This window comes from Moschus berezovskii, chromosome 27, assembly GCF_049115385.1.
Source record: "Moschus berezovskii isolate FMDL1 chromosome 27, NW_MosBer_1.0, whole genome shotgun sequence".
NCBI lineage: Eukaryota > Metazoa > Chordata > Mammalia > Artiodactyla > Moschidae > Moschus > Moschus berezovskii.
Window position 1 is genome coordinate 40550131 of NC_142486.1, and position 15930 is coordinate 40566060.

At 58.3% G+C, this 15930-nt stretch overlaps 3 protein-coding genes across 5 annotated transcripts; 2 read left to right on the top strand and 1 right to left on the bottom strand.

Annotated features, from left to right (window-relative positions):
* Positions 1 to 6007: 6007 nt before the first annotated feature.
* Positions 6008 to 8879, top strand: PGP (phosphoglycolate phosphatase). Its single transcript, XM_055409227.2, has 2 exons — positions 6008 to 6743; positions 6843 to 8879. The coding sequence occupies exons 1-2, from the start codon at positions 6104 to 6106 to the stop codon at positions 7166 to 7168; spliced, it is 966 nt and encodes a 321-aa protein (XP_055265202.1). The 5' UTR covers positions 6008 to 6103; the 3' UTR covers positions 7169 to 8879.
* A 1078-nt stretch (positions 8880 to 9957) lies between these two features.
* Positions 9958 to 11304, top strand: BRICD5 (BRICHOS domain containing 5). Its single transcript, XM_055409226.2, has 5 exons — positions 9958 to 10187; positions 10388 to 10543; positions 10625 to 10726; positions 10941 to 11094; positions 11198 to 11304. The coding sequence occupies exons 1-5, from the start codon at positions 10053 to 10055 to the stop codon at positions 11290 to 11292; spliced, it is 642 nt and encodes a 213-aa protein (XP_055265201.2). The 5' UTR covers positions 9958 to 10052; the 3' UTR covers positions 11293 to 11304.
* On the bottom strand, positions 11257 to 15154 carry MLST8 (MTOR associated protein MLST8). Of its 3 annotated transcripts, none has more exons than XM_055409223.2 (9): positions 15106 to 15154; positions 14373 to 14575; positions 14193 to 14244; positions 13949 to 14111; positions 13459 to 13534; positions 13221 to 13373; positions 12233 to 12357; positions 11927 to 12090; positions 11257 to 11837 (listed from the first exon to the last, which is right to left on the bottom strand). In XM_055409223.2, the coding sequence occupies exons 2-9, from the start codon at positions 14499 to 14501 to the stop codon at positions 11719 to 11721; spliced, it is 981 nt and encodes a 326-aa protein (XP_055265198.1). In that variant the 5' UTR covers positions 14502 to 14575; positions 15106 to 15154; the 3' UTR covers positions 11257 to 11718. The 3 variants fall into 3 exon arrangements, with proteins under 3 accessions (XP_055265198.1, XP_055265200.1, XP_055265199.1); XM_055409225.2 differs by having other exon boundaries at positions 14373 to 14446; positions 15106 to 15128; XM_055409224.2 differs by having other exon boundaries at positions 14974 to 15107.
* Between the last annotated feature and the right edge of the window lie 776 nt (positions 15155 to 15930).

The window sequence follows — 15930 nt, forward strand, 5'->3', positions numbered from 1 at the left end:
TGGGTCTGCTGACGGCGCCTCTTGTTCGGCCCTGAGCGCGTTCCGCTGCCGGGATTCGCGCTCTAGAGGGCCGCTGCCGGGACACTGCCCCAGATCGGACCAGTAGAGTGGTGCTCGCTGCCCGCCTCTGACCCCCTCAGATGGCAGAGCCTCCCTTACTGGTTGACTCAGTCCAAGGACAAAACCCGAATTGGGGATGGCTTCGCTAACTCATTCATTCTTTTGTATAGTTTTCAAGTTGTGATAGGTAAACATAAAATTTACTGTTAGTCTCAGTGCCTTCACAATGCCGTGCAACTATCACCAACATGTAGTTCCAGAACGTTGTCTTTATTCCAAAAGAAAATATGTACCCACTGGCAGTCACCCCTCATTGTCCCCTCCCTCAGCCCCTAGCAAACCTCTTTCTCTGTGGATTTGCATTTTCTGGACATTTCGTATAATCGGAATTTTACTTACAGTAATCTTTTGCATCTGGTGTCCTTTACTTAGCATGATGTTTTTGAGGTTCATTCAGGTTGTAGCATGCAGCAGTACTTCATTTCTTTTGCTGGGTGAATAATATTCCATTATATGAATAGACCAATTTTCATTTTGCCTATTTGGGTTGTTTTCACCTTTTCTATGATTGTAAATGGTGCTGCTATGAACATGAGCATACAAGTTTTTTTAATTCTTTTTAAGGTAGTATTTAAGTAGTTTTTTGAAGCTAAGTGTTTTACAGGATTTTCTCATTGAAGATATTGATCATCCCCATTTTGAAGATAAAGAAACTAAGGCGCAGAACTGACAGAACACTTGCCCAAGTGCTGGCCAGAGGTCTAACTGCTGGCCAGAGGTCTGTCCAGAGTCGTGGGCTAGAAACCCAAAGGGTGTGCTCTCTCAGCTTAGTTATTCTCCGTGGCTCAGCTCAGTGCTGGAGACTCAGGTGAGTCAGACCCTATTCCCTAAAGGAATGCCAGTCTCTGGAGAAAACCAAGCACGGACACAAGGGCCCGCGCAGAGAGTGGGCAGCTCTGCCCCAGGAAGGGCACCAGCAGAGACATCTCCATTCTGAGGCTGCCCAGCTTGGGAATTGAGGACCCTTCTTCACCTGGCAGGAGCTGGGATGTATGAGACACAGGTTAGACCTCTCCTCTGGGGAGAGGTCAGGCCAGGGTAACAATGGGGCTGCTTTCTGCAAGGGGCTTGCTCACCATTGCAGAGGTTTAAGCAGAGGGAGTGACAGTGTTTCAGAAGGATCCTTCTGACTACTGGGCAAGGAAGAAAGACAGTCTCTGAGATGGACAAACAGGAGGAGGAGCTGGTAGGTGCTTCTGCTGCAGGAGGCATCTGGGAAGCACCTGGGAAGAAAGGATGTTCTGGGGAGTGATGGGAAAGCTATCAGCAGAGAGTTAGAGGGAGACCCCCAGAGGAATGGAATGGGGGCGGGCTTCAAAGACAAAGCATAGCCTGGGTGTGGGTGGACATGAGGAGGAGCTGGCCCAGAGGAGACCGACAACCAGCCCTGCTCCCTACTCCAGAGCCTGTGTGACAGAGTTCTCAGCAACAGGCCAGGGCTCCTGCCCTATTACTCCCTGGGGGTCAGAAAAGAGAATCCCAATCCAGTAAGCTCTGGGCCCCGCTTCAGCCGAAGCCTAGGCAGACAGCAGACACAAGAGTGGATGGGCCCAAAGTCCCCGGAAGACAGAGTGGCCAGGCCAGGCCTTCTCCCTTCCCCCAGGTGGCCTCCTTTCCCACCCTGCCCTCACATGGGCTCCTGCTGCACACTGTGTGTTTGACAGTCGACACCAGCCTCTCTATGGCCAGAGCCTGGCAAAAACTCCATCACCCTCCAAAGTGAAAGTGAAAGTGTTAGTTGCTAAGTTATGTCTGACTCTTTGCAACCCCATGCACTGTAGCCTACCAGGCTCCTCTGTCCATGGAATTCTCCAGGCAAGAATACTGGAATGGGTTGCCATTTCCTTCGCCAGGGGATCTTCCTGACCTAGGGATCGATCCTGCATCTCCTGTATTGGAAGACAGATCTTTTGCCGAGAGCCACCAGGGAAACCCATCACCCTCCATGATGGCGGCTAATCTCCAGTCCTTGGATGTACTTATATCTACTCAACCAGTCCCACGTTGAGAATTATTTAAGTTGCATTCATTTTTCCCTTTTTATTTTTTTTTTGCCACTTCAGTCCTTTTTCTTTGTTTTAAAAAGTTTTTGTTTGTTTTGGCTGCAGGTGCATCTTGTGGGATCTTTGCTCCCCAACCAGGGATTAAACCCACACCCTTGGCAACAAAGTCTTATACTTCTAACCGCTGGACTGCCAGGGAATTCCCTTCAGTCCTTTTGCAATGGCCCCCTTTTTTGTTTTTTGCTTAGCTCATTAGAAAGGAGAATATCTGTGAAAACAGATTTAATGGCTATTGGTAGTTTCAAATATAGTTTAGATCAGTTATTTATTTTTGGCTGTGCTGGGTCTTCATTTCTGCATGCAGACTTTCTCTAGTTGCAAAGAGCAGGGATTACTCTCTAGCAGCAGTGTGCAGGCATCTCATTGTGGTGGCTTCTCTTGTTGCAGAGCACGGGCTCCAGGGTGCACGGGCTTCCATAGTTGCAGCTCTCGGACTCTAGAGCATGGGCTCAGTAGTTGTGGCATGTGGGCTTAGTTGCCCTGCAGCATGTGGAATCTTCCTGGACCAGGGATCAAACTCGTGTTTCCTGCATTGGCAGGCAGATTCCTAACTACTGGGCCACCAGGGAAGTTCTCTAATACAATTTAAATGCATGAAATGCCATGAAGATTGATACATGTCCTTGAACCATCTAAGTCCATGCCCCACTCCGCTTGTGGTCTAGCTTCCTCACTTGGGAGGACCCTGGCACTGTCCATTGGTAGGTGTACACTGAACATCTCCTGTGTGTCAGGGACACAAAGCCATCATGCTGTGCCCCTTTCCATACATACGCATCGCAACTCTTCCAGGGACAGTCCTTCCCAGTAAAGGGTGCCATCCCTTCCAGCCTCCTTCAGGACCTTGTCCATAATCATCCCCTCTCTTGATATTGGCCATTCCACCTCTCCTGCCATGCCAACTCAGACCCTACAACCTACAGGGGATGTTAAACAAAACAGAGCTCAGCTTTGGGGTCAACTGAGTTTAATCCCAACTTTGCATTGTCCAATTGGTGACTGTCTGTGGCTCACGTTCCTCATCTATAAATGAGGACATTAGTCATCCCTGCCTCTGAGAGTCTTGTGATTCTGACAAGGTAATGCAGCGCTCAGTGCCTAGACGCTTACTGACTGCCAGTAAACCAAGGCAACCAGGCAAGTATTGCACCAGCCAGCCCTGGCTAGACAGAGCAATGTTTTCCACTCCTGCCGGTGAACCACACATACTGTCTCTGGGTGGTAAAGTGGGATCTGTGACCTCCTGTCAAATCAATTCTTCCCATGGTCAGATCCACCAATGAAACTGAATGGGCAGACACGGAAGGAAGGTGCTCCCTGCCCCCGCCTGGCACACCCACTCCTAGCTAGCGGCTACGCCAGGCAGGAACACTGTATACCATGACTTTATGGCCCATGGTCCCTGTCCTCCAGCGGTTCCCAGACCAGCCAAGACCAAACAGCAGGCCACAGGGGAACAAGCAGGGCCTTAAGGGTACTGAGGTTACTGGCTTTACCTCATGGGTTTGGGGGTGAGGCGACCCCCAGAGTAGACTTTATGGAGACTTGGGACCCAAGAGAGGAGCAGAGATTTGACACACTAGGAGTTGGAGGTCTGGATCGCCTGGCACAGGGTAAGTGCTTGGGAAGCTGGGACCTGCTAGTCTGCCCTCTTGGAGAAGGAAATGGCACCCCACTCCTGTACTCTTGCCTGGAAAATCCCATGGACGGAAAGGCCTGGTAGGCTACAGTCCATGGGGTCACAAAGAGCTGGACACGACTAAGTGACTTCACGTGAGAAGGCAATGGCACCCCACTCCAGTACTCTTGCCTGGAAAATCCCATGGACGGAGGAGCCTGGTAGGCTGTAGTCCATGGGGTTGCGAAGAGTTGGACACAACTGAGAGACTTCACTTTCACTTTTCACTTTCATGCATTGGAGAAGGAAATGGCAACCCACTCCAGTGTTCTTGCCTGGAGAATCCCAGGGATGGGGGAGCCTGGTGGGCTTCCATCTATGGGGTCGCACAGAGTCGGACACGACTGAAGTGACTTAGCAGCAGCAGCAGCAAGCGACTTCACTTTCACTTTTCCCTTTCACGCACTGGAGAAATGGCAACCCACTCCAGTATTCTTGCCTGGAGAATCCCAGGGACGGGGGAGCCTGGTGGGCTGCCATTATGGGGTCGCACAGAGTCCGACACAACTGAAGTGACTTAGCAGCAGCAGCAGTCTGCCCCTGGCCCTAGTGAAAGTAATGAGGAGAAAACTACACCTACTGTATGAACTGGCAATTCCACTTCTAAGTATCTACCCAAGAGAAATGAGGGCCTATGTCTGGAAATGAACGTGTAGGAAGAACCTTCATGGGGCATTACTTACAATCTCCCCAAACTGGAAGCCACCCAAATGTCCATCACATGAGGAACAGGGGAGTAAATTCTTACAATGACCCATGTGGCAATTAAAAAACAAAACAAACACTGAGAAGAATGGATTTCATTGATACTATGTTGATCCAAAAGAAGGAATAACCAGGAGTACACAGGGCAAGCTCCTGCAAGATAGTCCATGACAGCCAAAGGAGGCTGTGACTCACGCTTTGGTGACAGAAGTCAGAAAAGCAGTTGGAAGGGTAACCTCTAGGGACACATAGAGACTTAAGGGAACTTTCTGGAGTGATGGTAATATTCTATACCTTGATCTCAGCTGTGTTTACACAGGCCTGTTGTTCAGTCGCCCAGTTGTGTCCAACTCTTGAAAATCCTATCAGGCTGCACACTTAAGATTTATGCACTTTATGTTTTGTATGTCCGACTCTTTGCAACCCCATGGACTGCTGCACGCCAGGTTTCCCTGTCCTTCGCTATGTCCCGGAGTTTGCCCAAATTCATATCCACTGAATCGGTGATGCCATCTAACCATCTCATCTTCTGTCGTCCCCTTCTCGTCCTGCCCTCAATCTTTCCCAGCACCACTCTTTTCCAATGAATCAGCTCTTCTCATCAGGTTGCCAAAGTTTTAGAGCATCAGCTTCAGCAACAGTCCTTCCAATGAATACTCAGGATTGATCTCCTGTATGTTTTACGTCTCCATAAAAGTTAGCAATACGTAATAATGATGAGAGCGACCAGTTATTGAGTGCTGTGTTCTAGGCACTAACGTCCTTCTCTTAGACCCTGATCCCACTACCCTGTAAATTACTCGTCCACATGACCACCGAGCACAGGAAAAGCGATTTTGCAAAGGCCTGGAAACGAGAACGCAAGGCTTGTTAGGAAGGAGCCTGGGCCTGCCTCGCAGGAAAGGCCATAAACGGCAAACGCGCAGACACTACGTCCACGGCGCAGGGCACTGCCCAGCGCCGACCCGGCAAAGCTGCGGACGTGACTCCGGCCCAAAGGTGACAGCGGCCCCCTCCCGCCGAAATCCCACGGAGAGCCCCGCCCGCAAGATCGGAGACAAGCCAGCCAATCACAGCCGGCCCGGCGCGGGGGTCACTCGATTAAGGGCCTCCGTCACCTAGGCTGACCAAGCACCTCCAATGGGCGAGCTGTCCCGCAGCAGCCAATGAACAGCAGCCTTACGTCCTGCGCCGGCGCTCCGGCTCCTCGGCCTAATTTCCGCAGTGAGCGCTCCACGCAGAATGCCGGTTGGCTCCCAGCCAGCCAATCACCGCGGCGCCTAGGGTGCTCCAGCCAATGGCCGCCAGCCTGCCCGCGGCGGGCCGCGACGGTTGGCCCGGCGCTCCCGCAGCCCTCGGGAGGCGGGGACGGATTGGCGCAGGCGGGGCCCAATGGGCCGCACGCGCGAGGCGCGGGGCCTATGAGCGCGCCGGGGGCGGGGCGGGCCCGGCTGCAAGCGGCTGCGAGGAAGAGCGGGCGGCCGGTGGCGGCGGCGGCGTCGGCGGCGGCGGCCGGTGGCGGCGGCGGCGGGCGGCCATGGCGGAGGCGGAGGCCGGCGGCGACGACGGCCGCTGCTTGCGGCTGAACGCCGAGCGGGCCCAGGCGCTGCTGGCCGACGTGGACACGCTGCTGTTCGACTGCGACGGCGTGCTGTGGCGCGGCGAGACGGCGGTGCCAGGCGCGCCCGAGACCCTAACGGCGCTGCGGGCCCGCGGGAAGCGCCTCGGCTTCATCACCAACAACAGCAGCAAGACCCGCGAGGCCTACGCCGAAAAGCTGCGGTGCCTGGGTTTCGGCGGCCCGGCGGGGCCCGACGCCGGCCGCGAGGTCTTCGGTACGGCCTACTGCACCGCGCTCTACCTGCGCCAGCGCCTGGCCGGCCCGCCGGCCCCCAAGGCCTATGTGCTGGGCAGCGTGGCCCTGGCCGCCGAGCTGGAAGCCGTGGGAGTCTCCTGCGTGGGCGTGGGGCCCGAGCCGCTGCGGGGCGACGGCCCCGGCGCCTGGCTGGACGCGCCCCTGGAGCCCGATGTGCGTGCCGTCGTGGTGGGCTTCGATCCGCACTTCAGCTACATGAAGCTCACCAAGGCCGTGCGCTACCTGCAACAGCCCGACTGCCTGCTTGTGGGCACCAACATGGACAACCGACTACCCCTGGAGAACGGCCGCTTCATCGCGGGTCCGTGCGCCCCGGTTGGAGGGAGGCTGGAGGGCAGGCAGCGAGCCCTTTCCGGCCTCTGACCCCCGACTCGCCTCCCCTCCCTCTCCGCCCCCGCAGGTACCGGCTGTCTGGTCCGAGCCGTGGAGATGGCCGCGCAGCGCCAAGCCGACATCATAGGGAAGCCCAGCCGCTTCATCTTCGACTGCGTGTCCCAGGAGTACGGAATCCACCCAGAGCGCACCGTCATGGTGGGCGACCGCCTGGACACAGACATCCTCCTGGGCGTGACCTGTGGTCTGAAGACTATCCTGACCCTCACGGGCGTCTCCAGTCTGCTAGACGTGAAAAGTAATCAGGAAAGTGACTGCATGGCTAAGAAGAAAATGGTCCCTGACTTCTATGTTGACAGCATAGCCGACCTTTTGCCTGCCCTTCAAGGTTAAAGATTTAGTGTCTTTAATCGCCAGAATAAAAAGAAAAAAATGAAAATCACTTACCCAAATTAATAGGTGGGGCTTCAGCATCGCTCAGCTAGGTGGCTTCAAGTTTGCTTACTTGGAGTTAAGCAGGGGCACTAGTTGTTAACCTTGTAAGTAAACGTATGGGGGGCGACTTTGTTTACAGATACTTATATTTTAAGATGCACTTTTAAGCTTGGAGGGCATTGTGGGGATCCTAGGCCTTAGGTGCCAGTGGTCCTTGCTGTTGGGTTCAGTGTATGTCCAGGATTCAGGTAACCTCAGGGCCTACTGGTGGGACTGAGATGGGTCTAGGGGTGTCTTGTATTTATTGAAAGTTTCAGGAGTCAGTGGGGAGGGGGGGCTGATCATTTCCACTGTTGTGAGCAACTTGTGCAAACCAAGCCAGGGCCCCATCGGTGTCCTCAGAGGAACCTGCTGCCACCTCAGTCCTCACCTGCAGGGTGGGAGTGAAGGAAGGGGCTGCTCTCCGGTGGAGCCTCCCTGTCCATGGGGTCTGGGGTGCTGCCCTCACCACCCTACACTTACTTCAAAACCACTCCGATGTCACAACTGAGTGTCTGTTCCGTTTTAGAGACCAGGGCAGCTACCCTCATGCAGTTGTGCATTTCTGTAAACTCAGCTTGGCTGAGCCTCGTCCTTTCCAAACGTGCATGTAAACCCAGGTGGTCGGGACTGAGCCTGTTGCTTGGCGAGCAGCCAGGAGGGCATGAATGCCGTCGTTGAACTCAGGGCTGCCGTTCAGGGAGCTCAGAGCAGCATTGGTACCAAAAGTTTTTGTTTTTTAGCTTTCTAACAACTTTGTCAGGTGGTGGACTTGAAGCGTATGATTAATAGCTGTGCTCTGTCTTGTAGGGGAAATCCCACTGAAGAAGTCTGCGTGCCCTGCAGCCAGCAGTTGTGCCAAAGGCATGTGCTGGCCAAAGAATGCCTGTCACCCAAGGCTCCCTCTGGGTAGGGGAGGAAAGAGGTGTCCCCCAAAATAGGAATCGAATCTCTTCCTGTCTTCCCAGACACTTGGTTGGGATAGGTGTCATATGCCAGTGGTCCATGAGGCCACCTGTTTTGACTGAGGTCCCTTGTCATTTGCCAGCTGGAGGACTGGCTGGGTCCACTGGCTAGCCAGGGGTTCTTGGCAGCGGGCTGTGGCCTTTTCTGCCTGCTCCCTGAGTTGCTGACCTTTGAGGATGGGCCACTGGCTGCACTTGTAGGGGAGGGCCTGGGAAGCTGTTCCTTTTGGCCGACTACTTCCTGGTGCTTCGCCCCACACCCAGCGGCTTCTGCTCAGAGCCCACAGTTCTCTCCTAGCCCCAAGATCACCGTGCTTCTTCACCCACATTCTAAGAGTTCTCAGAGCAATAAAGTGTGTCCTGAGCCTTGGCTCCTCCCAGGCCAGAGTGTCTGGGGTTCAGACTCTGCCAGGGGCGACGCGAGGGCAGCGGCGCCTGTGAGGTTGGTGGTGCTGACGTTGGCTCTGCGAGGTCGGCTCAAGGTGGGTCTGGATATTGAGCAGGCCTGTCAGGGCGTTGTCACCCACACCAGGAGCACGCGGCAGGCGCGGCAGTCGGCGACACCTCCCCCTTCGCCTGGGCAGCAGCCCAGGAGCCTGTGCATCCTGTCCCCCCACCCCTGTTGCACTGTGTGAACCCAAAGGTGTATTAAACTCTCGACCGCAGCTGACTCTGGTGTTCCTTGCTCTCGCCTGGACAGCAGCCTCTGCATGGAGGGTGCAGCTGTCTCGCCACAGCCGGGTGGCCAGGGAGCGGGAGGGGACAAGGCCATTCTGGGACTCCAATTAGATTTGGGACTCTGAGCACAGAAACTCCGCCCCGTCTGAGGCCCACTGCAGAGGCGGGTTCTGAAGAATCAGGAAAAACAAGGCGCACAAAAAATAACCAGAGAAGGAAGAGGTCATGGGGTGAAGCTGGTGAAGGACACGCAGTTCCTAAAACCTGCCAGTGCTGGGAGCTACTGGGTGTTGGGATCCATAGCCCCAAGCGGCTGGAAACGCACGGCACCAGTCAGTTAGGGACAGCCATGCTGGGCCGGGCAGGTGTCTGTGGGCACGAGGCTGGCCTCACCATCCTGCAGTATGCAGGCAATCCCAGGAGGCTGCCCCTCCAGCGGTGGAACCTCCTAGAAGCTGCCCTGCATTGGTGGGGACAGGGAAGCAGCTGGGGTGCATGGGAGGAAAGGGAAGTGGCACAGAGTCCCATGAAACAGCCACTTGCTGCTGGCCTGCTGTATGCCAGGCCCCGTGCCCAGACTGTAGAGGTAACCTGAGAGACTGGGAACAGGCGTCTGCAGGAAAATGAAATCAGCCCCCGACCAGACTTTGTATTATAAAGTCCTGGACAACCTGGGCTGCCCTCTGTGCCAGCCATTGGGTCTCCACTTCCACAACGGCTCCTGCGCTCCCAGACCCACATGCGCCCTGGTCTGTGCAGACCAGGCGTCAGGAGAGCCGGGCAGTGATGAGCAGCCCCTCTAGGCATCCCGTCTCTGACCCGGATATCAGGTGGCTGGGCTGGGGAGGAAGCAGGGGGGTCAGGCGGGGAGGGGGCCAGAAGAACTGGCTCATTGGAGGTATCCTGAGGTTTCCAGCCGACTCGGGAACAGCAGACAATCTCGCATTGTCCCCTGGTTGCAGCATGGGGCAGGGGAGCCTCTGGGCCAAGCAACCCACGCCTGCGAAGGTGAGCGCTCCCCCACCTGCACCCTCTTGGGGACAGAGGCCCAGGGCTGCCCGTCAGGGCAGGAGGAGAATCTGTCTCCTGAACTTCCTCAGCCTCTACCTCCCCTGAACCAGCCTGCTGCCTGGCCTCCACTCCGGGCCCCACTGACTCCGATGTGCCTCCAGGTGGAGACCAAGCCCTGCCACGGGCACTGGAGAGCTCCCGGCCTGCTGCTGCTGCTGCTGGCGCTGGCCACCGCAGCTGCTGTGGCTGGAGGGCTCCTTGGTTTCAGCCACAGCCCTTCCCAGGTGAGCCCCTTCTCAGGACCCAGGCAAAGGCTCAGACAGTCGGGAGGAGGAGAGACCAGAACCGCCCAGCCCTCCAGTGGGGCCAGGGCAGGGAGCAGACATCAGAAACCCAGAAGAGTGGTGGGTCAGAGCCCTGCAACTCGGCTGGGGGCATGTGGGGCAGCCCCAGCCTGGCCAGCAACCTCCCACCTCCCACTCAGTCCCCACTGCAGACACTCCGCCTGAGCTTCCCGAGACCAGGCATGCTCCGGTCCAACCAAACTGAGCAGGTGGATGTGGCCCAGAACGTGGCAACCATCCGGGTGACTCCAGCCCAGAGCAACCGCAGCTGGGTAGTGCTATTCGATGGGCAGAGCGTGAGTGGCCTGGCAGGGTGGGGCAGGGCAGGGCGGGGGGGGTGGTTCAGGTGGCCCTGCCTCACCTGCCTGCCTGCCCAGGGCTGCGTCTGTTACCGGCCCTCGGAGCACCAGGCCTGCTTCCTGCGCCTGATGGATCCCCGAGACCGTGAGACTCTGCAGCTGCTGGTGAACACCTCTCAGGTGAGGAGCCTCCGGCCAGGGGCTGGACAAAGGGTGCTGTGTGCAGCCTGGGCCCGGGGTGGGCTGGGGCTCCAGTTTCAGGGGAACAGAAGCTCTGTCTTCCTGTGGACGAGGGTGCTGACAAGAACCGGGGCAGGGCTGGCACACCACCAGCATGTCCCAGGGTGCATGGGCCCCACCCAGCTGGGAGCAGCATGAGCGTCCTTCTCCACAGCTCCAGGCAACACGAAGCCCTAGCCAGGACACCCACTATGCCCAGGAGCTGCTGGCAGTGCTTGGGAGCCAAGAGGTGGACCCTGCCCAGGTCGGGGCTCCTGTGCGGCACCTTTGTGCCAAGACCCCCATTTATTGGACCCGACGCGCAGAGGGTAAGTCGGGGCAGGCTGTGTGGAGGAGCCTGGGCTCCCTTAGGACAGTCTGGGGACAGAGGGGTAAGGGTCCTTTGGGGTTCACAGAGACCCCCTCCTCCAGGGCCCCAGAGGCAGCGGCTGATCTACCTGTGTATCGACATCTGCTTCCCGAGCAACATCTGTGTGTCCGTCTGCTTTTATTACCTCCCAGACTGAGCCCCCAGCCTGGTCCCACAGGCCGGCCACCTGGCCAACCCTGTCACCAGTCCACGGACGGCGGACAGGGATAATAAACCACTCCACCTGGCCATGACGGTGTTCTCTGTTGCCTTCGGGATGCAAAACAGGGCCGGGGAGGCCCCGGCTGGGGGTTAGCACCAGCCTCGGATGCCCTCGGCGGCTCTAGGCCCTGTGGTTCCAGAGTTTCTGAAGGAATGAGCCCTGCTGCGTCCACATAAGCAGCCGGGGCTGAGAAAGTCCCAGAGTGGACCGGCCTGGCGGGGAGGCCAGGGTCGCTCAGTCCAGTCCCGCGAGCCTCGGATGAAGCGGCCAGCCCATGGGTGTCATGCTGACCTGGGCAGCTGGACAGACACATCCAGCTGGTGCCACCTGGATGGCTGCCTGCAGCGCCCAGGAACGAGGCTAGCCTAGTACGCTGTCGTTGAAGGCCAAGCACACGACGGCTTTCTGGTGGCCGCCGTACTCTCTCTTGATCTCGCCTGTCTCCACGCACCAGAGCCGGGCCAGGTTGTCAGAGGAAGCTGCAGGGAGGGAGGGAGAGCACGGATGGGGTTCGGGGAGCAGCCCCAGGTTGGGCCAGGGGGGCGGGGGACAGGGCGGTGGGGCCCACCGGTAACGATGTACTGCGAGTCCCCCGAGAAGGCACAGCCCCACATCCAGCCCCGGGATGACTCTCCGGGGTTGCTGCTCTTGATACTCAGCTCGGTCATCAGGGAGAAGTTGGACGTCCTCCAGATCTTGCATGTCTGGTCGGCCGAGCAGGTGGCGAGGAGCCTGGAGGCAGGGGTGAGAGCGGCAGGGGTGCTATCAACAGCCACTCCCATCCCGCACTCCCGTGCTGTCCTCCAAGCAGACCCCAACGCATCAGGCCCTCAGCCCCAGGCACACCGCCTCCCGACCCCGGCCCTGCACACACGTGGAGTCGGGGCTGAAGCGGCACTGCAGGGCATAGCGGGTGTGCGCTGGGATCTTGGTCTTGGGGATGAGCTGTGTCACCTCGTCGCCAATGCCACCGGTCAGGTTCCAGACATAGCAGTTCCCCTGCCGGGGAGGAGGGAAGTCACGGGAGGCCGGGGCCTCCTGTCTGACAGGTGGGGGAGGATACCCAGCAGCAAGACCTAGATCGAGGGGCTGCCATCCAGCACTGCAGCTGTGCCCATGGACCTGGGGACTGGGTACATGCGACAGGGAGCACCTGGGAGACCTGGCCCCGAGCAAGGGCCACACCTGATGGGCTGAGGGCAGGAGGCCATGCCTGGCCTTCCTGAAGGATGCGCCTGGCCAACAGGAATGTGCAGAAGCAGATGGGACGAGGGCACACAGACACAGGGAACTGCAGGGCGCAGGCTTGGGAGTGGGCGATTTGGGAATGTCGAGGGATAACTGATCTGTTAGATCAAATAGACGTTAAAAGGACAAAAGGAGGCTGGATGGGAGTCCAGGGGTCAAATGGCAGGGTCCTGAGGCCCTGGTAAGGAGCCCAGGGCATCTCAGTGTTAACCTAGGAGAAGGAGGTGGTCAGGCTGCTCCTAATGAAGGACCCTCTGCATTGGGACAGGGAGGTGTCACAGGGGAAGGAAGTCAGAGAGGCTGCAGCCGCTGTCGGGAGAGATGAGGGCAACTGGGACGAGGAGGAGAGCAGGAAATGGACAACTGGAAAGACTCTGGAGGTGGAGAGGCCCGGACTGCCGTGTGGGCCACGGCTGGTGGCGAGAGGCTGCATCAGGCCTGACCCCCAGGGGTCTGGCTCTGGGGGCTGGGTCAGAGCTGGAGCCCAGGACAGGGAAGCAGGACTCGGGGGGAGAGGGGAGAGGCCACAGGGACACATGAGGCATGAGCCCACCTGCAGGGAATAGCGTTCTAAAGAGTAGGGCACCGAACTTCACCCTCTTCCCGGGACTCACAGTGCTATTGACAGCAGCCATGTAGCTGGCGTCCGGGTCGATGTGGGCGGATGTGATGGAGACCTCCGGCTCTGGGATCAGCTGCTCATTGTGGTCGGTTTTCAAGTCCCAGATGTGGATGGCGCCACTCTGGTCACCCACGATGAGCTCTGCCTGAGGAGGCGCCGGGGAGGTGAGGCCAGGCAGCACCCCTGCCCTCCAGAGCCCCAGGGTGCCCAGCCCCGGGCGGTCCCCTCACCTGGTTGGGGTGCAGGCACACACAGTTAATGGGTGCGTTCACCTGGAAGATTCGCTGACACTGCAGGTTCCGGGACCTTCGAGATGGGGGGACAAACCCCATCTGTGGTGCGTGGCCATCGGTGCCCCCCTCCTCCCCAAGAGACCCTTTTCCTGGCCACTTATCCTCTGTCTGTAATGGGAGCTGTCTCACAGGAAAGATTCTGGGGGCTCGGACCTCCCCGGGGCAGCCTGAAGCCAATGACTGACTCAGAAAGGGCATAAAGCGTGGGCCCATGCCTCGAGGCAGGGCTTGCTCTTTGGTGCAGCTCATTCCAGACGCCCCTGTGGGATCAGGCTGAGGATCTGCCTGGGGTGGTCTCTGTGGGTCTGCCTCCCTGCCCTACCTGCTTCCTCACCTGCCTTCAAGAAGTCACCTGCATAGAGTCTCCTGGCCTGGCCCTCACCCTACCCACCCAGGCAGCAAGCTGCTCCCGCCCGGCACCCCACACCTGAGGTCCCAGATCCGGGCGGTGCAGTCCTCCCCGCCCGTGTACATCCAGCGGCCGTCCTCGTGGAAGCCCACTGACGCGATGTTCTTGTTAACCCCGTCGTAGCTGATGATGGGGTTGGGGTTATTGGAGTTGAGGTCATACATGCGAATGTGCTGGTAACCTAGGAGCAGAGGCCAAACTGAAGTGAGGCTGTGCCGACGGACCTAGGAGAAATCAGGGGTTCGGGTGGAGGGCAGGGTACCTGCAGCTGCAATCATGGTGCGGTCGGGTGTGATCTCTAGCGCGTTCACCTGCTGGGTCTGTTAAGGAGGGTGACCAACAGGGGCCTCCGAGGCCTCCACCCTGGCAGGTTCAGTGCCGCGTCCTTCTCACCGAGCATCCTGTCCAGCACCACCCGCCCCATCGCCCCAGCGGAGGATACGGAGTCCTGGTGCTGCACAGTTCGCGTACAGATTCCGCTGTGGGCCTGCCAGAACCGCACCGTGTGGTCATAGCCTGCGGTAGCCAAGATGACGGGGTCACTGCCCACTGTGCCTGGAGACGTATTCATGGTGTGGCTACCGGAAGGACTCGGACCGACACCGGGCACTAGGTCTGACCCGCAGGGGCCAGAGATCAGAGCATCTACAGCAGAGATAGGGAGTGCAGTGTTTAGGGAATACCCTACGTCCTAAATACGTTACAGCAGATTACTCAGTGCTGGGGAATAATGAAATCGTCCAAATTTTAGACACGGCGAAAACCGAGGAGCGGAGAGGTTCAGGGAGACGCGTGATAACCGGCAAAGGACAGCTTGGCGCTCTGAGCCGCAGGCTCGGTCCCCAGCCCCGAGAGCCGCCGCCGGAACGCCCTCCCACCGGCGGCCTGCAGGGGGCAGTCGCGCCACGGGCGCCGCGGTGCCGCAGGGGCGGGCCGCGCATGCGCACGGCTGAGCACCGGCCCGCGAACGAAGCCTGAGCGCGGCGGCCGCGCGTGCGTAGTAGGCCGGCGGCGGGCCCTGTGGGGCGGCGGTGGGGAGCTACCTGGCTGGACCTTCGAGCTCCCCGGCGCTCCACCGACCGCCCTGACTCTGTCCCGCGGAGCCAGCGCCCCGCGGGCGCGCTCTCCCGGCCCCTGGACGTCGCCTTCCAGCCCTCGTCCCGCGGCCCCCGTACCTTTCAGGCGGCTCCGCGCTCTGCCGCGGCCCAGGACGGCTAGCGGACCCGGAGCAGGTCGATAAAGGCCGAGCGTCGAGTTATCGATGGGCTAGTAGGGCGACACCAAGGGGCGCTAGGGACGGGGGTGGCGGGGACGAGACTGAAGCTCAGGGGTAAAAGGCCCCTGCCTCCTGGGAAGAAGCGGTACAGGCCCCGGCACGAAAGCAGCGACCCCAGCCTTTTCCCCTCTCGGGGACTCCATCCTCCTGAGAGTGGTTCCCTAGGCCTGGTGGTACCATCCACTCCCCCCCCCCCCCCCCCCGCCGAACCGTCTTGTGCCCACTGGGATTCCTAGGTAAATTACAGGACGTCCAGTTGCATTTGATTTCAGATAAGCAACGTGTTTTGTTAAGTACAGCCTAAATAGTGCATGGGATATACTTATACTAGTTCTTATAAAGTTCTACGTTGCCTGCGTGAAATTCAAGTGTGGTTAGGTGTCCTGTAGTTTTCTTTGCTACATCAGGCAACCTCTAGTGTGGGCCCTGCCAGGCCTGTGCAGACCCGTCGGACCCTCAGGTCCCTTCACTAATCCCAGTGACCCCTCCATTACTGGGGTCCCTCGTGCCTCCTCTTCCATCCAGCCTTCCCACACTCTACACACGTGGCCTCAGAAAAAAAAAAAAAGAATCTTGAGACAGCCTCTCCCAGGGCGTCTTCCCACCAGGCTTATAAATTGCAGCTGCACCCCTTTTCCTTCTTCTGGCCCCTTGACCAAGGCCATATCCCCTGCCTATCCACCCAGGCCCTGGTCCTGGCAACCTTCCTCCCTGAATCTTCCCT